Source organism: Leuciscus leuciscus (genome assembly GCF_965113295.1).
Source record: "Leuciscus leuciscus genome assembly, chromosome: 17".
Classification (NCBI taxonomy): domain Eukaryota; kingdom Metazoa; phylum Chordata; class Actinopteri; order Cypriniformes; family Leuciscidae; genus Leuciscus; species Leuciscus leuciscus.
In genome coordinates, this window is record NC_138741.1 from 4,423,810 (window position 1) to 4,450,509 (window position 26,700).

The 26,700-nt window shown below is 38.8% G+C and overlaps 1 protein-coding gene across 7 annotated transcripts; it reads left to right on the forward strand.

Annotated features, from left to right (window-relative positions):
- Positions 1-6,629: 6,629 nt before the first annotated feature.
- Positions 6,630-26,590, forward strand: LOC309479590 (NACHT, LRR and PYD domains-containing protein 3-like). 7 transcript variants are annotated; one of them, XM_082143737.1, is made up of 10 exons: positions 6,631-6,794; positions 7,075-7,136; positions 7,266-7,427; positions 11,901-12,095; positions 13,678-13,839; positions 14,648-16,507; positions 18,650-18,820; positions 19,657-19,818; positions 24,057-24,103; positions 24,179-26,590. In XM_082143737.1, the coding sequence occupies exons 3-10, from the start codon at positions 7,279-7,281 to the stop codon at positions 24,733-24,735; spliced, it is 3,303 nt and encodes a 1,100-aa protein (XP_081999863.1). In that variant the 5' UTR covers positions 6,631-6,794; positions 7,075-7,136; positions 7,266-7,278; the 3' UTR covers positions 24,736-26,590. The 7 variants fall into 7 exon arrangements, with proteins under 7 accessions (XP_081999866.1, XP_081999863.1, XP_081999862.1 ...); XM_082143736.1 differs by having other exon boundaries at positions 7,075-7,124; XM_082143735.1 differs by having other exon boundaries at positions 6,631-7,124.
- Positions 26,591-26,700: the final 110 nt, after the last annotated feature.

Here is a 26,700-nt window from a genome sequence, read left to right on the forward strand (position 1 = left end):
GAGGGGCCACCGGCGGATACAATCTGGGATGACCGTTTGGAAAGACTCATTCGTATTGTCACAGGAGCAGTCCACATCCAAAGTATAAGAGTTTATGAGTGTGTCCGCAACAGAGTCGCGGATGTCCAAGAGTGCTCGGCGGTCGTAGATTAAAAGCGAGCAGCAGTTTAGAGTCAGAGCAAACAACCAGACAAACAAATAGGAGAGCAGTAGACGGCATACCAAATACACAGGCGCCATCTTGAACCTGGGTTGAAACTAGTGATCAAAGGTTTCAGATTTTGGCACAGGATCAGAGGAATCTTTTAACATTCTCAAAATGTGTCTCAGACAGCTAAATCGTACAGCGTGAACCTGGCTTTACTCAAAGTTGTAAGTTGTTAATACAAAGACATACAATGTGTTTGGAGAACAATGGACCATACATTTATTTGTATTTATTAAACTGCAAATACTGTTCAAATACTTTGTGTGTATCTGAAATTTAACTGAATTAATAATAAAATTGTTTGGACGTCACACAAAACCCGGCCACTGTCATTATCCCCCCTCCTCTCTCCGGAACTGAGAGCTGTGAGGTTTTGCGATACAGTTGAGTGCGAAGTACATCGCAAATATACTGAAATGTTTGCCTTTGCACTCGAAAGTTGCAGAACCATTCATTTTCTGTAAAGAATGTTTCTCTGTACCGTTTCCATTACGCCATTTTATCCACATTATTGTTACTTGCAGCCTCTTCATCCTCCTCATTTTGCGAGATTTGTAAAATGTCCCCCGACTGAAAAATGTTTTTAAAAGAAAACCCACCACTTCAGGTCGACTTTGCACCGGAGCCATCCTTTTTTTTTTTTTTTTTTTTGGGGAATGTGAGATCCGACCTGTTATCCAGATACAGAAGCCACTTGATGTGGACAGGTGTAAATGCACCGTGTCCTGATTGGCTTATGATCCGATCTGCTTGATCGGATCACGGTGATCGCATGTTAATGCCAAGAGTAAACGCAGCCATTGTGTCATGTTGTCATTGGTTCACTGTGCACAGGTGTCCCTTATCTTGTCATTAGTCTTGTGTGTATTTAAGCCCTCATGTTTCCACGTGTTCTTGTCAAGTATTGTTTCCTGTAACCACTGCTGTGTCTTGTAAGTTCATGTTCATGTCCTTTTGTGAGCGGTTAAACTTGTAATGTGGGTTTTGTAACCAGTGTATGTAGAGCAGAAGCCAATAAAGTGTCGGTGCACAATTGTGAATTTGAATGCCCATTGTCCATTTAAAGTGACAGTACACAGTCATTTGTGTGTTCTTAAGTCCTTTGTCATTGGGGGGCAAACAAATTATGGGGCTGAAAGTTGGATGGCACCAAGGTATTCAGGGCTCTGACAGCTTGGGGGAAAAAGCTATTACAGAACAAGCAGTGTGGGTCCTGATGCTGCATAACCTCCTGCCTGATGGTAAAGGAACAAACACACTGTGTGAGGGGTGAGAGCTGAAATCAATGAACAGCATTCTGACGTATGTGTCCTTAGTGTCCAGATGTGATAAGGCAGAGTGCAGGTTGTAGGAGATGGCGTCGTCAGTAGAGCGATTGGGACGGTATGCAAATTGCAGGGGGTCCAGTGATGTGGGGAGGGATGAGTGGATATGTCTCGACCAGTCGCTCAAAGCACTTCATCATAATGGGAGTCAGTGCTACAGGGCGGTAGTCATTGAGACCTGTCACTGCTGACTTCTTCGGCACTGGAATGATGGTGGTCTTTTTGAAGCTCGCAGGTACTACAGCCTGGCTCAGGGAGATGTTATAGATGTCTGTAAGGACACCTGCTAGCTGGTCAGCACAGTCCCTGAGCACTCTCCCTGGTATATTGTCTGGACCTGCAGCTTTGCATGGGTCGACTCTGGATAATGTCCTCTTCACGTCAGCTAGGCCCAGATGCAGCACCTGCTCTTCAGGGGTGGGTGTGGACTTGTATGCCTGCATGTTGCTTCAAACCGTGCGTAGAAGTCAGCTTATTTTTTTACACAAAGTTTGATTTTACGCAATGAATCTGTTTTGCAGTTGCTGACTCTGTTGTTTTCAGTTACAAATTACTGTTCACAGGCCTGCAATGCTTTTGGCCGTATTTGTGCGCAAAAACCGTGCCAAAAGCACGGAAAAAATGGAAGTCAGAAGAATACAGATCCTATTTATTTTGCGTTAGCATGAAGCTGCAGCTTCACAATACATGAATTACACTTACGAATAACAGTTAAATGCTGCAAATATTTTTTTCTTACACTTGAAAGGCGATTTACACCTTTACAAATCTTCTCTTGCGCATGCAAATTTAATTTACGCTTGCAATCTTATGTACACTTTCACAAATCTTACCCTGCGTATGCGATTCTTTATGGCATCATATTACCTTAATAGTTTAGCTTGTCAGGAAGGTGGGCGTCATTGCTGTTGGCCTGTGTTGTAACTTTGTAGTCTGTAAGGGTCTGGATGCCTTGCCACATGCGTCTGGGGTCCTTGGCGTCACAGAAGTGGTTGTGTATCTTCTAGGGCTGGGTAAAAAATATCGATTTCTCGATTTTAATCGATTCTCATTTTTACGAAACGATATCGATTCTTAAATCCCAATAATCGATTAGTCATCCTGTTTTTAGTTGATGAATGAATGGAACATTGATGCGCGCATCCCATCCAATAAATCGCAATATTCTTTGTGCTTTGTTATTACTGATATGAAACAAAGTCTCAGATTTCAAATTACGTCCATTTTCTTACGAAATTCTAAAACATAATTACCGTTTTGGCGCTGTGGCGTGAGATCACTCTGGCGCAGCTCAGCTTAAGAGAAGCAGCAGCGTGGAGCGCACATGATCTTCTCTTCCGCCTTAATAATAGTTACAGCGCGAAATAAACATGAATGAGCATCTGAAAGTGTGTTAAAAGATAGAGTACAACTTATCGAAGTCCGTATCATGTCACATGGAATCGCTCAATCAGTGTTTCAACCGTGGAAAGACATTAGTAAACAATGTCATGTAACGTCACATTTACCTCAGAAAAAACATATTCAGTGACCATAAACTCGTTAGTCAGCTAGAAAAATGTAAAAAGTTTTTTATGACAGCTACCATTAAAATTTTTATATAATTTCATATAACTTTATTATTATAAAAATAAATAAAAGTGTATTTTAAGTGTTTGTATTCAAATCAGTTCATTTTTACCTTCAATATTATAGTAGGCTAATGAAGCCTATAGGCTACAACTGACTCCCATAGTTTACAATGATAGTTAAGAGATTTGTTTTCCTTGAGAAAATTTGCAATGTATTGTACATGATATCCAAAATAATCAATATTGAATCGAATTGAATCGTAATCGAATCGAATCGAATCGCAAGCTTGTGAATCGAAATCGAATCGAATTGTGAAATTTGTGTCAATACCCAGCCCTAGTATCTTCTGTGCGATTCTATAAAATCGCTTGTGTGGGAACTGTTGTAAGATGCCTACAGAGTGACATGCTATTGCATTTGTGTTATGTACTGTATTGCATATTAAAAGACAGATGCTACAGTTTGAGCTGACTCACAAATGTGCTGAACAACAACTCTTCCTCTTCTCAACATGGACTGCGTGTTCCCGGGGGTGGGGTTTATGTAAATTGTAGGGTTAGTGATGTCACTAATCCAGGAGGAATGTCCTGTAGTCCCTACTAGCCGTTTGTTGTAGTCCTTAAACAACAATTTCTTTAAAAGCATATATCTTCCTTTGCTTTGAACTTTGAGCGTTGTAACTTTGCAGAGGTTGGTTATGCTCAAACAGCAACATTAAACACTAACGAGAGTTAGAAAAGTGAAATCATAATCAACCACCCCTTTAAATATGTATCACTGAGTCTTCTCCTCCCATTTCTACCAGTGATGCTTGATTTAACTTCCCACATCTACTACCTGCGCAGACTTCAACAGCGCAACTGGGTTGTAGTGTAGGTTGCCAGGTTGAGGTCAGAAATGGGTTGAAATTTGTATGATGTGTTGATTGTGAGAGATGCGTTTCATATAATATGCCCAGTGAAGCTAAGGAGGGTTGAGCCTGGTTAGTACCTGGATGGGAGACCTCCTGGGAAAACCAGGTTGCTGCTGGAAGAGGTGTTAGTGAGGCCAGCAGGGGGCGCTCACCCTGTGGTCTGTATAGTGGCCTAAACCCCCAGTATAGTGATGGGGACACTATCCGATTGTTAAGTCTGACGTCACGTGTGACGTTTAGCCTTTTCTGGGTCCAAGCGCTCCTCTGGTCCAGAAATAACAATGGTGGAACCTGTAAATTTATTTACGATCACGTCCTTCTTAGTGAGGCACCCTTGGCGGTCAAAAAGGGTTTAAATTCCTTTAACACCAACAGAGTGGTTAGTGTAGCTCATCACTCAGGTGGCATAATTAAGGGTAGAGTCCAGGCATCAATGAAAAAGAAGATTTACGAGGTTGAAGTGAGTTAGCTCGGGACACGGGACACAGCACTGCGGCATTGTAAAAACACTCAATAATAACCAAAACACTAGCGAAAGCGGTAGGTAGGTAGAGAGGACCTGGACTTTGGACCCGGAAAGAGTATTATCGGAGAGTGGTTACGTCACGACTTAACAACCGAATACTGTCAAAGAGCACCGTCCTTCAGATGAGATGTTAAACCGAGGTCCTGACTCTCTGTGGTCATTAAAAATCCCAGGATGTCTTTCGAAAGGGGTAGGGGTTTAACCCCGGCATCCTGGTCAAATATTTTTTTCTACTAAAAAACCACCCTTGTCAACTTTTTCTTGTCAAAAAAGACGCCAAGTGTGAACACGCCCTAATAATGTTGTTTAATTTCACATCAGCCTGTTTGGTTTTATTACATTAAAATCCTCAAAGTTATATATCCTATAGTTATTTATAGGCCTACACACACACACACACACACACACACACACACACACATCAATAATAAAATAATATAACAAGTCAAAGGACTTGGCATTGAAACAATCAGATGTCTGAATGTGCTATTATGTATATTCATAGAATAAAAAACACAAAACTGTCTATGACAGAAGCAAAATCAGTGAGCTTGCGCTGCACTGACTGACAGCTTCTGTGATAAGTGCGGTGCTTGCTTTCGGTGTAATTCATTCCCAAGAAAAGTTATTGTTTTTCATGAGACTGTGAGTACTTCATACTTCACATTCACAACATTTATTTTTAAACCTAGTGATTTTATAAAGCTATTTATTCTAAAGCTAAACATGTCAAAAAATATGACAGGAAATGACTAATATAAGCCAATAAATGCTCCTCTGCCACCATCTACTGGTTATAGTGGTCTATTTTCATTTGAAATAAAAGTGTTTTCTATCAAATGTTGGATTTCCTACATCTTGAAACGTTCGGTTTTACAAATAGAGACAATCTCAGAGTCAGAAGGATAAAAAAAATTATGTTTTTGGTCATCACATTAAAAATGACATTTGAGGTGCTGGAAAAATGTTGTGTGTGTCCAATTACAGACATTGCTTCTTATTTCAACGTACCCATTAGCTTTTGTCTTTATTGCAATCAATAAAACTGCTTTATTGGCAAATTAGGTAAGTGTGATAACGGCATTAAAATAAAAACACAACATTAAAAATTCAACTGTTGATAGATAGTTTTGTGACGATAGACAGCGAGTAGCCTATAGGCTACGGAAGGACAGCTAACAGTTCACCGGAAATGCCCAAGCCGGCTTATTGAAAACCAGGAAGTAACCGTGCATATTGTCAATTGACAACACGTTAGATGTGCATTAAAAGCGTTTGCTTAAGTTAAAGAAGTTAGAGATCAGTTAAAGTGGTGTTTATTATTAGGCTAGTTTTTGAGGCTAATTGCTAACTTGAACTGTCTGAAATAGCAGCATCTGTGGTTTATTTCTCTTAGTGTGAGTGTGCACACTTTTAAAGCGTTAAAATGTTTATAGTTTTGTTAACTAAATGTGTATTACCAGCATTTGCTTAATTTTTAACCCATGGGAAAATCCATGCGCACTCTTTGTTCACATTAGTTCACTGCTAGTTTTAATGTAAGTTATAAATGTATGCTATGTTTGGAAACCAGACACAACTTCTTATCCCGTGCGAATTGGCCGTTAATATTACAGACAGTGTTAGCAGATTGGGCGGTTTTGAATTTGATAGTGTGGGTAAAAATTGGTTTGGGTAGGTAGACAAAATGTGGGCTGCTTTGGGGTCAGTACGGAGGATTTGTATAGTCTAATTGGTTAATAAACAAAACTCAAGTGTGCTTGTACTCAATAAAATTAGTCATCATGAAGTTACTAAACACCGGGCCTTTTTGGGGGTTAACTGTGAGGTAAAATAAAAATATGACATGTTTTAGATAAAGAATGATTCTAGACATTTGAGTTTTTTTGTACTTGTACTTTGTCATCTTTATTATTTATCACATTTTAAGTCATTGAAATTTGGAGCAAAAATCTCGAAACATGACATTTATCTCACAGTTCTGTTATGTGGACATAATCAGAAATGAAGAAAACTGCTTCACATGCGAAGCATATGCCCAATATGGTTTTCTTCTCTCACTGGTCATGTGACACTGTCGAAAGTGAAACCTGATTCAACAGACTCCATGTTGTGAAAGGAAGAACATGAACGTCCGGAGAATAAAAAAACTGTGAATAATGAGAACATATCAGTTTAATGCTGTTATCCAGAGACAGATTGGATTTTTGAACTGGTTTGTATTTGATGTTCTTCATTGTTGAGACAGAGGTAGGTTTCAGCAAACAAATTTCTGGATTCATTCTCATGCATTTTTTAATAATTAATGGCATGTGAAAATATCTGTTATAATCTATTGTAGGCTAATATCAATCTGTTTTGATGCTTAGTTTTTCTTTTTCTTGATAGCCTTCCAAACCGAATAGCCTATACTGCTGATAAAACACATAAATATTTCAGAAAATGAACTGTCCTGTAAAAATGTGTTATATCGGTCTCTTAATCATAGTCATAAATGCATTAATACATGCAGGTTTCCTCTATTTTGCAGTTTCTTAAACCATGGGTTTGTTGTCTTTCCACACAGTAAAGGATACTCCAGTGAGTATTAGTGTACGTAGCGAAGAATTCACAGTCATACTAAATTGATAAAGCATACCCAAGACATTCATATGTTTATTAAATGTTTCATTCTGTATGTCTAAAGATGTAATTTGTTGTACATTGTGTGTTTTTTAATAGCTCCGCCTGTAAAATGAGTCTCTACAAGCAGCGGAAAGAGGGTGTTTCTGTTCAGACACGTAAAGCAGCATCTCCAGAACCCAGCTGTGTGTCTATGAAGAGTGACGCATCCATGGACCCTCCCCCTAAACTCAGTGATGAAGCAGTGGCCTCTGACCCTGAGTGAGTATAATGTCATTTTAGACATTAAGATCCAGTGCTGTAAAAAAAAACATTGGTGACACACGTTAAGTCAGTTTTTAAATTATTTTTTTATGTATAGAATTTGCCGTTTTCTTTTGACATATAAGAGGTCTTTGTACCATTACATTTATTTAATTAAGCTGCAAAAACAGCTTGTTTTGATATTGCAGGATCTCATCATATATCACAACTGTCCAGCGTTTTCAACCATATCATGTTTATTTTATATTTCTGACATTTATAAACAGATAAGTAACAAGAAAAAAACATTCATAGTTAAAATAGGTATTAAAATAGGTAATCTCTAGGTATGGTGAAGGGTGTGTGATGATGTGCGGCTATTTTATTTCCAGAGGCCAAGGGAACTTTATCAGGATGCATAGTATCAATCCTGGATCCATGAAATAACTGGCCTTTAAAAATAAAAATATGTCTGCCTCTATGGGAATTTAACATAGGCAAGGCTGGATTAGTACCCCCAGGGGCCCCTGGGCACTGAAGCTCATGGGCCCCCCTCCCCTACCTGACAACCACACCCTCCAAAGGAACACACACACAGGTGGTCCACCAGGTGTGGGATTTAACATGCCAATCATTATTGATCAAAAGCTGAAAAGTAGGGCTGCACGATTTGGGGAAAATGTCATATTGTGATTATTGAGGTCAATATTGCGATATGCGATTGCGATATAGTAAACAAATGGTTTCATGAGTTAACTTGCTTATTTCTAACTTGCAATATTCGCCGAAATTGAATAAAGTTATCAAACTGCACTGCATAAATTATAAATTAAATATAGACTAATCCTTATTATAGCAACCCCCCCCCCCCCCCCCCCCCCCCCCCAAAAAAAAAAAAACTTTAGTCAACAGCAGTGAGTCATTTTCTCTGTTATTTTAGTTCTTTTATTAACTTTACTGACAGAAAGCTTTATTGGCTGCTGTCTCTTTAAGACCAGCTGACGGAGACGCGGCTCTCGCACGTGCCTCATTCTTTCACAACTCTTTTTTTTTATTATTTTTTTATTTGATTGGGACAGTGCATTTTAATGAACATAACATGGAGTACATGCATGTAAAAATGCCGGATTTTAGCCAAAGGCTAATTTCCATCCGTAGTCCCACGAGCTAGGATCACACAACTCACAAAAACATTGCAAAATAAAATGTACATCTACAGTCAATTCATAAATTAGCTAATTCCTATATACAATATTCACACAAGACTACATTCAACTTCACAAACACTCATCCATATACACATTACAACGTAAAACAATTTAAAAAAGGATAAAACATACATTCTAACGTGTGCAGCTTTGATTTGCCCATAGCCATTTTTTCAGCTGGACTTTAAACGAGCTATACGTAGTACATTCTCTTAGTGTTAGAGGAAGACTATTCCACAGGTTCCCACCCCGGACAGACAGGTCCGTCTGACCGAAGGTGGTACGCCTGTGAGGTATTATCAAGTCTCCTCTAATAGAGGCTCGTGTGGTCCTCAGAGAATTTTCTTTGGATTTAATAAAGTCCTCCAGAGGTGGCGGAGCGAGGGAGTGAAGGACCTTATATATCAGACAGGCCATTTTCAAATTAATCATATTTTGAAAATCTAATAATCTATGTTTTTTAGCACTTGACAGTGGTGGTGGGATAGTGTTTTTTTATCTAATGTTTTTAATGCCTTTTTATATAGACTTTCTATGATTTTAAGTGTTGTGGGGCAAGCAAGAGACCAGGTAGTCAAACAGTAATCAAAATGAGAAATAATCATCGAATAAAAATATGTTTTGGCAGCACCCATAGTTAAATTATTTCGAATGTGCCAAAAAATTTTGAAGATTAAATTTGACAACCTTTGCTACTTTTTTTACATGACTTTTGAAGCAAAGTGTTGAATCAAGGACTACCCCAAGGTATTTGAATTCTGAGACCAGGTGAAGTTCCTCTCCATTCAGGAAGACATTTGATCTGCTTACTTCGACGTGACGTTTTGAGAAGTACATGCACACAGTTTTTCTGGTGTTCAACATGAGGCATGAATTCTTGAGCCAGTCCTGCACATAAGATAGGGCAGCTGTGAGATCAGCAGCTGCTTGTTGGGTGGTTTTTGCTTGAGTGTAAATTACTGTGTCATCCGCATACATCTGCGAGAAGACGTTTGGACATGAATTTGGTAGGTTATTGATAAAAAGAGAGAACAGAACTGGCCCAAGAACAGACCCCTGAGGGACACCAGCTCCAGAATCTAAACAAGGAGATTTGACCCCATCTACTACCACGTACTGTTTCCTGTGGGACAGGTAGGATTTAAACCATAAAAGTGCTTGATCAGAGATGTTAAATTGAGTCAACCTGGATATTAAAATCTGATGGTTAACAGAGTCAAAGGCTTTCTTCAAATCTAAGAAGACAGCCCCGACACAAGGACTCTTGTCAAGCAGACCTTTTATGTTTTCTGTTAACACACACAGGGCACTATCGGTGGAGTGATGGGTCCGAAAACCGAAATGTAATGGATGTAGTGAAGGTTGGACATTTTCCAGATGAGCCGTCAACTGTCTGACTACCCACTTCTCTGCTATTTTTGATATAACGGGAAGTATGCTGATAGGTCTATAATTAGACATGTCTGTTGTAGCACCTGATTTAAGTATACAGCCACTTTCCAATCTGCAGGGACTATAGAATGGTTAAAAGACATATTAAGAATATGGGTTATTGGACGTATTAGATGATCCTTGTACTCTTTAAAAAAATGTGTATTAAGGCCAAATGCATCAAGAGCTTTTGAATTTTTCATGCCAACAACAATTTTTGTTACTTCATAGTCTGAGATTTCAATGATTTTGAATACAGGCTGATGTGGATCAGAGACATTGTCAGAACACAGAGATGAATCAAAATGCTGCGTAATCTCTTTCACAGAATTTATAAAGAAACTGTTAAAATTGGTGGCTATGGAAAATGGATCTTTAATTATCGAGTCATTAATTTGAAGCTCCATTTCCTTATTGTTTTTATTTAGATGTCGACCAAGCAGTTTGTTTAGGTTTTGCCATACTAATTTTCCATTGCCGTTTGCATTCTCTATTATTTTAATGAAAAAATTCGCTTTGGCCTGTCTCAGACTCTGTGTTACCTTATTTCGTATATGGGTAAACCTTTGACGGTCTGTTGTTAGACCTGATTTCAAAAATTGCTTTAATATCAGGTCTCTCGCTGACATTAGATTTTTACATTCTTTGTTCAGCCATGGCAGGTGGCACCTTTTTTTACATTTATATCTCCCTCTACTCGAATGGGTTGAGATAACATCCTTCAGAGATTTAATAAATTTACTGGTACATAATTCAGGATTGTCATCATACAAGATTGTATCCCATTCCAGTGATGACAGGGCTGTGGCCACATTTTGTCGTTGGCTGTTAGGTATAAACTCATAAGGAGACCTGTTATTTGTGGGGTTAAGGAAATCATTATTGACCCTCGACTTGGACAATTTCCTAGAAAAAAGTATAATATTATGGTCCGAGAGACCAGTCAGGAAATTGTATGATCTAATTATCCTTTCAGGTCTGTTGCTGAAAAGTAGATCTATTTTAGTTTTAGAGTGTTTCGTAATCCTTGTTGGTTGCTGAACAAGTTGGGAAAAATAAAAATTATCCATTATATGCTTTAGTGTTTTCCTATCTTTCTTACAGTCCCAGTTCACATTGAAATCTCCAATTACAATAACTTCATTGGACTTGTTGTGTGTTGTATGATGTTTAAGTAGTGCCTGCAGTTGTTCATAGAAGTCAACTTTGGCTGATGGTGGACGGTAAAGGCAAACCAGAGTAAAACTCATCTCTGCAGAGAGGGAAATTTTAACTGAAACATTTTCAATTTTGATCTCACTTGGCACACTTAGTTGTAAACACTTCAAATTATTTTTCACATACAGCAGTACACCCCCACCTCTTCCTTTACCTCTGTCCCGTCTAAACACATTATAGTCAGGGAAAACAACACCAGCTTCAGGCGATGATTCTTTAAGCCAAGTTTCTGATAGGCCTAATATATCAATATTTGAATTACTGAGAATATTGTCCAGTTGTTCTCGTTTAGGGAGCATACTGCGTATGTTAAGGTGAGCACAAAGAAGCCCTTTTGGCCTATTTTTATTGTCCCATATTAATTTAGCCTGGTTTAATGTATTGAAAATATTTGTCTCTCGATATCTTCTCATTACATAATTTCTAATCTTTTTAATAACTTGGCAGGAGTTTGGTGCAATCTGAGTGCAGTCAGGTACGAACCCGTTTTGGATCCCTGGCGTAAGTGGCGTTGTTTCCAATTCAGCTGTCATGTTGACAGCCAATGTCACATGACCATCGATGCATGCTGCAGTTGTTTGTAGCCTCTTAGCCGATACGCTAGCAGTAGTAACCCCTACTGTCGCCATGTTAGATGCATCGAGGGCCACTGTGGATTGCATCTCAGCTGCCAATCCTCCCTCCGCAATCCCGACTCCACCACAGCCCGAGGACAACCCCGGCACAAGGTCCAATGTGCCCACGGCAGTCCCCACGGGACCTCCGGCGCGCGTCAACGGACGCAGCGCATCGCACGCCAGAACGCCGGCCCCCACCTCCAGGCCCACAGGTGAGTCTGAGCCAATGCCATAGTGGCCAGAGTAGCTGTTGGCGGCCAACGCAATGGTAGCCCGGAGTTCACGTTCCGCCAGTCTTTCGAGGGGTCCTGGACACTGGTGTATGTCCCCGGATAAGAGTAGGCAAATGGCGATTATAAGCGTGCGGCTTTGAGGAATTTGTAGAGTGCGTGCACTGCTTTTCCTGCTTTTAATTGAGCAGTAGAGAGATGGAAAAACAAAAGCCGCAGCAACGGCGTGTCTCCCAAATCCAAAATGTTTATTGTTCGAAGTTTTGTGTGGAACTTGTAAGATTGCTCCCGGATATTTTTTGCCAGCACTGTAGTACTTGCATTGTGATAAACAGGCAGTGTCGTTGAGTCTATATCTTAAATTGTCCAAAAATAACACATAAACAAGGAGCGCTATGACAACTCCCGTCGTACCTGCTGCTGCCATCTTCCCCCACAAGTGTGCTCCTTCCCCCACATGCAACAACTTGACGTTCATCATAAGACAGCTCTTATGTTATGAAGATACTCGACAAAACGGACATTTTGGCATAATTGTGTGTGTGTTATTGTAAGTTCAAGCACGAAAGATAACTGTATTCTGGCGTGCTGTCTGTGCGCACGATACTGGCGTGCACGCGCGTCTTTCTGTGTGTGTGTGTGTGTGTCACAGTCACACTTTTGTCTTGTCGCACATTAATTGTTTAAAAGCATTTGCATGAATAAGAGATCATATAATGTAATATACACCTTTTTTTTTTTTATTCTGATTGGATAATTATCAAGATCGAGGCCAAGCCTTGTGTAGGCCTATACTATTTTTATGTAGCAGCTACATGAAAAAAAAAAAAAAAAAAAAAAAATCCGATCACGGAGGGCCCCTCTCTGCGCAAGGGCCCCTGATCACTTGCCCAGATTGCCCGTATGGTAGATCCGGCCCTGAACATAGGGCTGTCCTGACTTATGCACCCTGTATTTTAAGGAAGAACATTTATTTATTTACGATACTTTATTCATTCACAAAGAAAATTGGTGTCCTTAAAGGTTGGATTTTTTTAAAGGCATTAAGATCAATTTCCAAAAGATGAATTTTTATTCCTCTTTTTAGGCAACTTTAGCATGGGTGTCCATACTTATTCACATCACTGTACGTGGAAGACTGATTCGATGCAGGACTTATAGTCCTAATATTCTGGAATAGTGACAGTAAATGCGTTAATAATGTATGTTCTCGCTTCGATAACTCAAAGGTATAATCGGATACAGTAATCGACTACTGTGGACTTCGACCGAAAACAGGAAGTAAATACAGGTATTCACATCTACTGCAGTCAGATTCACCGTGTTCACTCTGAAGGAATCAGTCACATGGCTGGGCACTTGTAATGACACATCAAGGATGTTAAGAGGCTAAAAGCAGGTTTAAAACTTGCCCCATTTAAGTCAACAGGGTGCAAATTTTAAAAAGAGGATAACACTGTGTAGGCAACACCGATTTTTGTCGTTGTTCTCTGTACTAACAGCACTCCAAATTTACAAAAAAATTAGCTCAATGTTAAAATTGACCGGAGTTCTCCTTTAACAGCACTGCTTGTAAAATGACTCTCTATGAGCAGAGAAAGGATGGGGTTTTTGTTCAGACCCGTAAAGCAGCATCTCCAGAACCCAGCTGTGTGTCTATGAAGAGTGATGCATCCATGGACCCTCCCCCTAAACTCAGTGATGGAGCAGTGACCTCTGACCCTGAGTGAGTATCAGTGTGAGCAGTGTGTAGCTGAGTCTGTACTTCATTCAATTGTATCATTTGTTTTTAAGGCAAGAATCAGCCGGGGAGCCCAATCATGTTCCTGGAGATCTACCTTCCTGCAAAATACAGCTGCAACCCTGACCCTTCACAACTGAAGCAGCTAAATGAGATCTTCAGGAGCACTTGATAATTACGGACAGGTTTGTTGGATCAGGGTTGGATCTGAATCCTGCAGGTGGGTTGATCTCCAGGAACAGGATTGGGCACCCCTGTAGTAGGTCATAAGCTAACATAAAGTACACATAAAGTAACGTGTATTTGCAAAATATGATATTTACCTCTATTGATCCAATACGCACCATTCAAATTAAACAAACAAAAGTTTATTTATTTGTGTTTGTGTTGAAACATGGCATGCACGAGTGACAGGGCAACTCACATGGGAAAGTTCACTGTTAAGTTCACTGTTGTAGTCTGATAGGTAAAACGAGCTCGTTAAGTACATATACATGTACTTTAAAAGTTCAATTCCAGTCAGACTAAACCAATAATTTGTCTTTTAAAAAATGTCATGTAAACACTTTAGTCTTAGTTTAGATCGGGGTGCAGACATGTTGTATGTGGAAGCTGTCTGTTAAACTGACACTTCTGTCTGAGTGTGGGATCAAATAAGATCTTAGAGTTCGGTTTGCTGGAAACATTTGTAATTACTTTTCTGGAACTACTTTTTTTACTTAAAGATTCTGTTTCACAGTCACAGTTTTATTTCTTCATTTTATAGTCTTATTTAATTTTTCTCTTTCTGCAGAGTGAAGAGAGATGATGTGATCAGATCAGTGACGCCCCGTCTGACCTGCACTGACTCTGACTGTCAGACCCTCATCAAGCAGAGAGTCAAAGACCAGCACAAAACCAGCATGAAGAACAAGTATGAGAGCTTATTTGAGGGAATCAAACTAGAAGAGAATCAAACCCTCCTGAACCAGATCTACACACAGCTCTTCATCATAGAGGGAGAGAATGAAGGGGTGAATGAAGAACATGAGGTTTTACAGATGGAGAAAACAGCCAGAACTCAAGACAGACCAATCTACTGCAATGACATCTTTAAACCCTTACATCAACCAGGGTGTGATGAGAAAGACAAAATCAAGACTGTTCTTACTAAAGGCATCGCAGGAATTGGAAAAACCGTCTCTGTGCAGAAGTTCATTCTGGACTGGGCCGAGGGAAAAGCCAATCAGGATGTAGATTTCATGTTTGTGCTTCCATTTCGAGAGCTGAACTTGATTAAAGATGTCCAATACAGTCTTCACAGACTCCTGCTGGACTTTCATCCTGAACTTCAAGATCTGGACTCAAAGATTTATGAGGAGAGTAAAGTTGTGTTCATCTTTGATGGTCTGGATGAAAGCAGAAAGAAACGGATTTTTTCATATAGAAAGAAAGTGTGTGATGTGAATGAGTCTTTATCACTGAGTGTGTTGATGTCAAACCTCATCAGAGGAGATCTGCTTCCCTCTGCTCATATCTGGATCACTTCCAGACCAGCAGCAGCCAATCTGATCCCATCAAAATACATCAACCGTGTGACAGAAATTCAGGGATTCAATGATCCTCAGAAGGAGGAATATTTCAGGAAGAGAATCAGTGACGAGCTTCAAGCCAGCAGAATCATCTCACATATTAGAAGATCAAGAAGCCTCCACATCATGTGTCACATACCCTTCTTCTACTGGATCTCAGTCACTGTGCTTCAAAACCTCCTGAAACAAGATGACAGTGCAGAAATCCCTCAAACTCTGACTGAAATGTACATCCACTTCCTGCTGACTCAGATCAACATGAGGAATCAGAAGTATGATGAGAAAGATCCAGAGAAAGTCCTGAAGTCCAACAGAGAAGTGATTGTGAAACTTGCTGAACTGGCTTTCAAACAGCTGATGAAGGGCAATGTGGTGTTCTATGAGGAGGACCTGATTGAGAGCGGCATAGACGTCACAGACGCCTCAATGTATTCTGGGATTTGCACTGAGATCTTTAAGGAGGAATCTGTGATTCATCAGAGGAAAGTCTACTTCTTCAAACATCTTAGCTTTCAGGAGTTTCTTGCTGCTGTCTTTGTGTTTTACTGCCATGTAGTCAAAAATGAGGAATCATTGAAATTGTTTCTGAATGAAGGATATAAGAAGTACAGTCGGAAAAAGTCTCTGTATGAGCTACTAAAAGCAGCAGTTCATAAATCTTTCAGGAGTAAAAATGGACACCTGGATCTTTTCCTGCGGTTCCTGCTGGGCGTCTCACTGGAGTCCAATCAGAGACTCTTACAGGATCTACTGACACACACAGTGAACAGCTCAGAACAGCTCATCACACAGTACATTAAAGACATGATCAAGGATGATAAACATCTCTCAGCTGACAGATGCATCAATCTGTTCCTCTGTCTGCTGGAAATGAAGGATCAGACTCTGTACAGAAAGATTCAGGAGTTTGTGAAATCAGAGAATCACTCAGTGAAACAACTCTCTCCTGGTCACTGCTCAACTATCGCCTACATGCTTCAGGTATTAGAGTTGCTGGATAAATTTGATCTGAAGAAATACAACACCTCAGATGAGGGCAGAAGGAGAATGATACCAGCTGCGGTGAACTGCAGAAAAGCTCTGTGAGTATTCATTCATGTGATTGCTGAATGTGTCTGTTTTGTTAAACCAGTAATAGGGGTGGTGGTGGCGCAATGGATAAGACATATGCCTTTGGTGTGAGAGACCCGGGTTCGAATCCACTGTGAGACACCAATGTGTCCCTGAGCAAGACACTTAACCCCTAGTTGCTCCAGAGGCGTGCGACCTCTGACATATATAGCTTTGGATAAAAGCGTCAGCTAAATGAATAAATGTAAATGTAGTAATATTGCAATTCCTCCAAATCATGGCACTTATAGTATCAGACTAATATAAACATATTTGAGCTGATTGTCAGTCGATATTCAGAGTTCACCTGCTAATGAGTATTTGTCATGTGATTAATATGTGACCATTTATTGAAAGTAGTATACCATTTATATTTACCTGTTGATGCCTTCACAAGCACCCATAAAAGTTTTGGACTGTTTGATTTGAGTCAGGCGCGATGCATGAAAGGGACAATATATGCTGTATTTCTGTAATTCCGCTAGGTGACACTAATATCGCAGAAACTACATACTTCACATAGACAGTAAGATACTTCACCTTTAAACGGTACGTACGGCGCATCGGCTGAGGACAAACGTCTCTTATATCAGAGACGACAAATAAGAACACCATGGTAGGCGTCAATTTAAATGAATGCCAGAAGTGTTAAGCATAAAATAATTAATATTGGTAGCCTATTATAAATAAAAAGTAAAATAGAATTATTTATTATTATACTACATGTAAAATCTACATCTAAGTATAATTTTAAAAATATATATAAGTATTTGTTAAAAATATGTTGAAATAATGCAAATTGATGTACATAGATTGATTAACAGCCTTGGATAATTACAGTAGGTCTGCTTACAGTAGGTCTGTCTTTAATAGTTTATAGGTTTTCATAAAAAAAAAAAAATTCTTATGGAGAAAACGAAATACTATGAAAATAGTTTCAGTTATGACTTTTTTTTCACTTGATTTAGTCTATTTAGTTTTGTGATTTTCATTGATCTGGTGAAAATCTGATCTGGCAACATTTATCAGCTTGGGCTTTAATAATCCATTTAATGTTAAGACGACAACAAAAAAACAAACAAAGAGAAAATCACTCACTGCTCTTGACTGAGAACTTTAATAGTAGCTTTAATAAGAATCAGTGTATAATTTATACAGTGAAGTCTATAGGGTTTTATGATTATATTTGTTTATTTAATTTCTTTCTTGAATGCTACAGTTAAATACACCTACTGTAGCTGAATAAATAAAGCACTGTTTATTTCATTTGTATATTATGTTATGTATATAGGCCTATATAACGTGTATCTGTGTTCTTATTTAATAATAATAATAATAATAATAATGACAAAGGTTTTTATCTTCGCCACTTTGGCCTAAATGTCTGCCATTCTTTTTTTATTTTATATTTTGTTACATTGTTAGGCTTTGTTTTTAAAATAGGGGCATTAGTTTGGCTGTAATGCTCAGTTACTTGGAATAGTAAAACCAACATGAAAAACAATCCTGATAAAATCGTGAATCGTGATATGATATTTTTGCCATATCGCCCACCCCTACCCGGAACTCTCAGTGAATGGCAGAGTTACGTACGTGTTGCCAAGATTGTATCATGTAAGCTTTGTGTTGCACCTCAAACAAGGTCATTTATAGTGTTAATGCTAATTAGCGAGTCAATGAATGACTTGGATGCTGAGCATTCGCAGCTTATATGGACCGCACTCCCCATGTGCACATACAAAAAATCTTTAGGCAGGTGCGCGATCAAATAAAGCACTTCACTAGAGAGTAGACAAAAGTCTATTTATTAAAAATCTATGTATTAAAATGTGCAACGTTTTGACCTGAAGGTCTTCATCAGGCAAACAACAAGTACACAGCAACTCAGCAAGTTACAATTTATATCTTTTTATAAAATCATTTAAAAAAGTTTTTAAATCATCTAATTATTCGATTTATTAACCCAATCATCCAATAAACAGAAAAAATTATATAAAATACAAAATAGTCACCAGTATATAAAAATTAAATAAACAGAAAAATAAAAGCCGACCATTCCAACCTATTTTAATCCACCATCTCTTTATTGAAAAATATTTCATCCTCTATTATAGACTTGCTGACTGTAATCTCACTGGTCAGTTCTGTGAAAGTTTGTCTTCATTTCTAAAATCATCAAACTCACTGAGAGAGCTGGACCTGAGTAGCAATGACCTGCAGGATTCAGGGGTGAAGCTTCTGTCTGTTGGACTGAAGAGTTCTCACTGTCAACTCAACATACTGAGGTAAGAAAAACATTTAATGGTTCACGTGGTTATGAAATTGAAGATGCCTACTGCTCTGGTCCCAGGCGCGTAACATTTAATATGGACGCTAGGGACAATACCCAGCAACTACTGAATCGTCACTAGCAATAATTTCGCAATTAAAGTGAAATGTGAAAATTGTGCAGTGTAGTCAGCTTATTTGATCATAATGGGAGTTTTTGCGAGACAAAGTCATAGACTGCTTCAGTGATGGGAACGTTCTTTACTCTCTTTCTATACATCATTTATTTCCAATTTGAATAACAGTTTTTTTCATGCTACTAAGTGATTCAGTGTGAAGTCTTGATTTACTAATGCTTAAAACGGCAATAAACTAATTCATAAATGGTTCTCAGCTTGTTTTGTCTGTGTATGGTGTGCTGTTTCCCACACACAAAAATATTTGAAATGCATTATATTAATCCACATTAATAGGCATGAGTACAATATCAAGGGCAATAATGATTTTTGTCATAATCTTGTGGCCCAAAACTGTAATGATGTGTATAACATGCTTGCTCTGACCCACCTCTGTCCTATTAAAGACAGCTCTGATGCCGCTTGGGTCTGTGTAAATAAAAAGAGGCATCAGAGAAACTTTAAACTTTTTGTCATGATAGTGCTTTTTCATAATTTATTCATAATTCATATACTTTATTTAGAATTACATTAATTTGTTATTGTGTAAATACGTTTATGCCACATTTGAGCAGCATTAAACAAATATATTTCTGTGTGTGTGTGTGTGTGTGTGTGTGTGTGTGTGTGTGTGTGTGTGTGTGTGTGTGTGTGTGTGTGTGTGTGTGTGTTTGTAGATTATCTGGCTGTATGGTGACAGAGGAAGGCTGTTGTTTTCTGGCTTCAGCTCTGAGGTCAAACCCCTCACACCTGAGAGAGCTGGATCTGAGCTACAATCACCCAGGACAATCATTAGTCAAGCTGGTCTCTGATCCAAACTACAGACTGGAAAAACTCAAGTATGTTCAACACTAACAATCATCGTCATGTGTGTTTGGACATGTGTTAGTTTTAAAGTCATTGAAAACTCTGTGCATACAGTAGATCTCTGCATACAGCACATTTATACACAAACATACTGCAGAGTAAAATAAGGACGTGTCTTGAACTCTTTGACTGAAGATGATCTTGATTCAGATCAACAGCTGATTGTGACTCATAACAGCAGTATCTGAGAAACACACTCATGTCTCTGATCCCAAAACATCAATTCAAAGGTTGTTGCTGCTCTGGAAAGTAAATTATCATTGCTGTCAGAGACATGAAGCAAAAACAGATCCAATATACAGATAGTGTTGCTTTCGTCAACGAAAATTATGACTAAATATCGTCGTCAACGAACCTTTATCACGTGACGAAAACGAGACGAGATGCAACGTATTTGCTGGTCATGTGACGATAACTATAATCAAATGTATAATGCAATATTGTTGACGTAAAAAAAAAACGAGACTAAATGTGGTTTACAAAATAAAAACTATGCTTAAATGTCTTAAATGTGTTTCGTTGACCAAAACGAGACGAGACGAAATGTTATGACGTTATTTCGTCTCGTTTAGTCGCGTTATTATTATTTTGCAGTATTTCTTAGCCTAGAAATCTAGACGCACCCTAGCGGCAGCAAAATTTATTTTGCCGCCAGTGTGGTCTAGCAACTCTCCGTTGACTTTCGAGCTTGAAAAACCAAACTCAGGTCAGGCCAATCACATCGTGTATAGAGTAGGCGGGGCAGGCTTAACATAATGACGACAGAGTTGCGACGGTTCCCTGCTACTTGAAAACAAAGAATGGCTGCTGCTGGCGAACAGTGGTCTTTTGAATTGGCTTTGGCTGCGACTCTAGAGGACTTGGAGTTAAGCTTTTCTTTGAGAAAAAAGCAAAGAACGGCACTTAAGTCATTTTAAAAAAAGTTTTGTTTGGAGTTTTGCCGACTGGATACGGCAAAAGTTGAATATACCAACTAGCCTTCTTCGTTGCTCTGATTGGTTGTAGCGCTATCCTATTGCGTGCAGAGGGATTTTGAGAAACAACCGTGTATCCCGCTAACATCTAGGTCTGGCTTGCCAGGCTAAGTATTTCTGTTTCCCGTGTCTCACTTCAGGGGCTGCATCAGGTCGCACTGTGCAGACGCAGGTGATGTCACTTCCTCAAGCCCCACTCGCAGCATTATTTAGAAGATGCAGCTGCGGTGATTTAGCGTAAACGACAACAAACAAAGTTAAGTCTGACGCCCGTTTCACACATACTCCGTGTGCAGTGCATATGCGGTGCAGGAGCAGCACGAGCTATAGTGCTTTCACATATGCTGCGTTTGCAGTGCGTAACTGATCCACGGCTGTACCACAAACACATACTCACTATTTTTATTTCAAATCCAGAAGTTATCAGCTACTTTTATTTTTAAAAAGTTTTGTCAGCATTGTGATTCTCTTTGTACACATATACACTCTTTAATAGACGTAAGTCACGTTTAAACACAATTTAAACAACGTATTATTAAATGCATTACTTTTATATAGATTTATATATTAAGTTGCTCAAGCAAGTGGTAAAATATTTAACACTTGTAAAATCGCAAACATTTTAAATAAAAACTTAAAATTGACATTTTTTGATTTAATACAATAAATCTTGCATGTCACAAAGAACTTGTTTTTCAACCTCCACGAATGAGACGAGTGTGTGGCGAGCACGACGAGGTCGAGGGCCGTGGGAGGACGGCGCGAGGCCGGTGGCGCGATTGATAATGAGCGACACGTGCGCGACGCACCGGTCTCGCATCTCTCACGGAGGAGCGGAAGCATAAAGGAGGAGCGACGACAGTGAAGAGTGTGAATTTTATTTGATGTGTTTTTGTTTTGTGTTGCCAGCAGTCGTCCGTGAGGGGCTGCTGGCTTTTACTTTCATTTTTGTATTTGTTTATTTAATTATTAAAATGTTGAATGTTTGCCGGTTCCCGCCTCCTTCTTCCCATAACATCTGTCTGAACCCCGTTACAGAGTGTTACTTTTCTGTTCGCTATTTTTGCTATTTTTCCATAGTGGTACATATATTGACTGGGTTAAATAGAATTGCATTACTAAAAAGAGACTAAAATACAATTTTCATTGACTAAAACTAGACTAATGTCATCAGTTTTTGTCGACTAAAACTAGACGAAAATAGTCAAGGATAATTCTGACTAAAATAAGACTAAATTGCTCAGACTTTTAGTCGACTGAAACTTGACTAGACTAAAAAGAGTATGAACGTGACTAAAACTAATAAAAACTAAAATGACAGAGACTAGACTAAAACTAAAATTAAAACAGGCCGCCAAAAACAAAACTATATACAGACACAGAGATCCCAGTCTAAATGAGAAGAAATTATGTTTGACCTCATGATACTGAAATAAAGCAGATTAGCTGAACAGCAAGAGTTTTCTGCTGTTAGTAGATGAATATCAGTTATTGATTAAAACACTTGCACAAATGAAAGGATAATGACACAAATGATCAGTGAATGTAAAGGTGAGTCTGTAGCTCAAGGCTTGAGGATCTAATCAAATGATCAGTGTTGGGCAAGTTACTTAAAAAAAGTAATTAGTTATAGTTACTAGTTACTTCTCACAAAAAGTAACTGCGTTAGTAACTGAATTACATCATTAAAAAAGTAACTAATTACCAGGGAAAGTAACTATTGCGTTACTTAAAAAAAACAAAAAAGTTTAAATATAAGACATTTCTTGGATACCCCCAATATGAAATGTTAAATTAATGAAATTGACACTAAATAGAACATCTTATTATTATAAAACATTGTACACTAATCTACACTATTTTAATGTTGCTGTGGGACAATGTGAGAGACACCTATTAACTTAAATATTAAAATATTATCATTACTATAGTGCAACAATAAAACAATAGATGGTTTAGAACTTTTAATATTTATTGCACAGACCACAACTGGCCAACAAATAAGTCTAAAAATAAATGATGCTTCTTAAGAAATGTACCAAAAATAAATAAATAGTAGCCTAATAAAAATATACATACACATACACTAGTGCATATAATTAAAATAAAACTCACACACCTTTACAACTGGTAGACATTCTGTATAGCCTACTTGAAGTATTTTCTTCCTCACAATAGTAAGTTTAACAAAAAGTGCTTTCAATATAATACTGAACAATGTATCAACATAAATAATACAATATAATCTTTTGGGGGTTTATTTTTATAACCTACAGAGAACGTCATCATCAGAGGTTATTTTAGCCAAATTCTAGTCGTGTTTGCCGCACGTGTTCACAACCGTCAAACAAATAGGCTATGTTTGAACGTTCCCTGCAGGTTATTTTGGAGTTTATGTTATATAAACTAATTAAAACATTGCATATGATACCAATATGCTACAGAGATTATTCAAATGCTGATATGTGTAATTTATTTATAAATAAAGTATTTATGCTCGGACACATTCGGTCTCTGTCGCGCACTGTCGAGCGCGTTCTCGGACACACTCGGTCTCTCTCGCGCACTGTCGAGCACGTTCTCGGACACACTCGGTCTCTCTCGCGCACTGTCGAGCACGTTCTCGGACACACTCGGTCTCTCTCGCGCACTGTCGAGCGCGTTCTCGGACACACTCGGTCTCTCGTGCACTGTCGAGCACGCTCGCGGCATTCGCCTCGCTTTTGTCGAGTCCCGCGCCTCATAAACACACACACACCAGAGAAAAAAACTTTGCAGCTCCTATGGCTGAGAGAGAGCCTACTCGGATGAAAACCGCTTCAGTGAGCTCAATTAAAGTAACGCCGCATTTGTATTGACAGTAACGGTAACGGCGTTGTAATGGAGGAAGCAGTAATTAGTTAGATTACTCGTTACTGAAAAAAATAACGCCGTTAGTAACGCCGTTATTTATAACGCCGTTATTCCCATCACTGCAAATGATAAAGGCTGTGAATCAGGAACTACATCCAATGCTGAACGACAAACAGAGGATCTCAAATGATCCTCATTAGAAGAGACATCGACCTGAGTTTGGAGATTTAGTTCACTATTTTCCAGGTCTTCTTAAGATACACGATAACTCTGTGTGACGAACAGACCAACATTTAAGTCATTATTACATGTTCATTATGAGCTCAGTTCAGACTAACATGAGCATTATTATGTAAATTGACTGTGACATCTTGTTTTTATAGTCTGGATCATGGGGGAAGGTTCAGGACTACAAAAGGACTAAAGAAATGTAGGTCACACACACTTAGTCTTAATCATTGTTTTGTTGCGTTATAAATGTTAAAATCTCTCTTCTTGTGTTCAGATGCATGTGATCTCACCCTGGATTTAAACACGGCAAACACTCGTCTCGCTCTGTCTGAGAGGAACAGTAAAATGACAAATGTGAAAGAGGATCAGCCGTTTCCTGATCATCCAGAGAGATTTGATGAATGGCCTCAGGTTCTGTGTAGAGAGAGTCTGACTGGACGCTGTTACTGGGAGGCTGAATGTAATGAGTGGGCTGATATATCACTGGCATATAAAGGAATCACCAGGAGAGGAAAAAGTGAAGACTGTTGGTTTGGATACAATGCAAAGTCCTGGAGTCTGAGCTGTTTTAATAACAGTTTCACTGTCAGACACAGTAATAAGAGCACAGTAATATCTGCCCCTTCACATCCCTCTAACAGAGTAGGAGTGTATCTGAACTGGCCGGCTGGCACTCTGTCCTTTTACAGCGTCTCTGACACACACACACTCACACACTTACACACATTCAACAGCACATTCACTGAACCCCTCTATGCTGGATTTGGGGTTTATTTTGGTGGTTCAGTGTCTCTGTGTGAGATTAAACAGCTTCCTGTGAGAAACAACTGAGACACACAGTTGAGTGAAAGAAACACATTATCTCTCTCTTTAACTCACACAGCTGTAAAACTCTTTCTCTCTTCTAATCTTATTTTCAGTGTGTATATAGAAACACACATGTTGACTTTGGTCTAAATGAGAGACGGCGCAGACTTCTATTGTGTTTTATAAAGACATTTGAATGCGGTTCAACAGGAGTTTTGTCTTTCTGAGTCTCTTAGCGCCACCTGGAAGATAATTTAGTTTCTCTCTCACAGCAAACAGTTCTTAGTGCTTGTGTAACCGGGCCTACTTGACTCGCTCCAAGTGGGATTCGAACCGGCGTTTCTTCCATACCTCTCTGAAGTTTCTTGGCCACATTGTGATTGCTACAGGAATCAAGGCAGATCCAGAAAAAAAAAAAATGTTTAGGCATGGCTGGTTGGTATCATAGGTTTATACCGTACTTTTTCTGAACCCCTGAATCAGCACAGGTTGCTTAAGTTGCTGAACCCCTGAATGCCTTAAAAAGGAAAGGTGCTAAATTCCTTTGGATTTTGCAATGTCAAACTTCCTTTCAAGCTCTAAAACAGCTCCTTGAGTCTCCACTTGTGTTGGGGTATCCTAATCTAAATCTTCCATTTGTCGTCTACACTGATGCAAGTGAGGTCTGCTTAGGAGCTGTCCTCATTCAGCAAACAGGATTGTGGTACTAGAAAGGAAAGTTCTTCACCATCATCACTGATCACTCTTCCTTGATGTGGGTCTTCAAAACACAGAAACCAAACACTTGTCTAATTCGGTGGGGGCTTCGACTCCAAGAATTCAGTTTCACCGTGGAATACAGGAAGGGGAATGTGTATTCCACGGTGTCCTGAGCCCCTATGGACATTTATGAACTGGGCCTTCTGACTTGTTCCACTGCTCTATCTCTGAAGTAAAAGGTGAAATCCAAGAATCTGTATTAGAATCAGGAGAAATCACTGTCAAATCCTCTACAAATTGAATGCAATTCCATATCTGTGTCATGTTGTGTTGAATGGGTTGTTTTCTATTTAAGAGTGATTATTATTGGTATTATTGCATTGATTGCTGGTGTAAAATCCTTATTTCATTAAGTTATGGGTTTTGTGTAAGACAAATAAGACTACACGAGATCTTTGTACGTTTTATTTACTTGAAACTTAAACTAAATTATGTCTGGCACCCCAGCATATAAAAAACCAAAACAATGAGTGTGGGAAAACGTTATGCCATGCAGTCAAGAGTGAGGCAGCAGAAAAGCAGAGAAGAAACTCCCAGGGATTGAGAAACTTATCCCAGAGAGCTTTCTCCAGAGTGCTGTCTTTGTCCTGCCCAGCCTTTTGCTGCAGTTTACTTTCTTGTTGTTGAACGTCATTGCTGCTTAATTTTCTACTCTTTGGTATTGTATTCTTTTTATTGATTGTTTTAAATGTCTTTTGAGTGCCAACATTTACATTAGTGTAAGTGTGGAGGTTAATTTGACTATTTACCTACCAGTCCTTTTTAATCTTTTCTTATGTTTTATTATTACTGTTGCTGCTGTTAACATCAAGCTTATTAGCTGCCTTAATGGTTGCTTATTTGTTTGTTTATTTTGAAGCTGTAGGAAGGTGGGCGCCATTTTTGTTCAACACTGTTTTCCCTGTTTTGTGTCAATGAAAGGACTTAGGGTACACTTCTGTTTTTAATTTTTCTTTTCTTTGGTAGTTTAGTTATAGGTTTTACTCCCCCTGCCAGATCACTTTTTGTGTAATTTTGGCCTTGCCCCCTCCTGAAGCCATTGCTTCCCTTTTAAGGTGTTCTTCTCTTTAAACGCCTTGTTTTTTGTTTCATGAGCTGTAAATAAAAATCTTGAAGGTAATTTGTTTGTTTGTGTTGCTGTGGCAGACCTCAGACCAATGCTCTTTAAAACATAAATTTGGTAACACTTTATAATAACTTTCAGTTGTAAGTCATTTACAAGTGATTAGT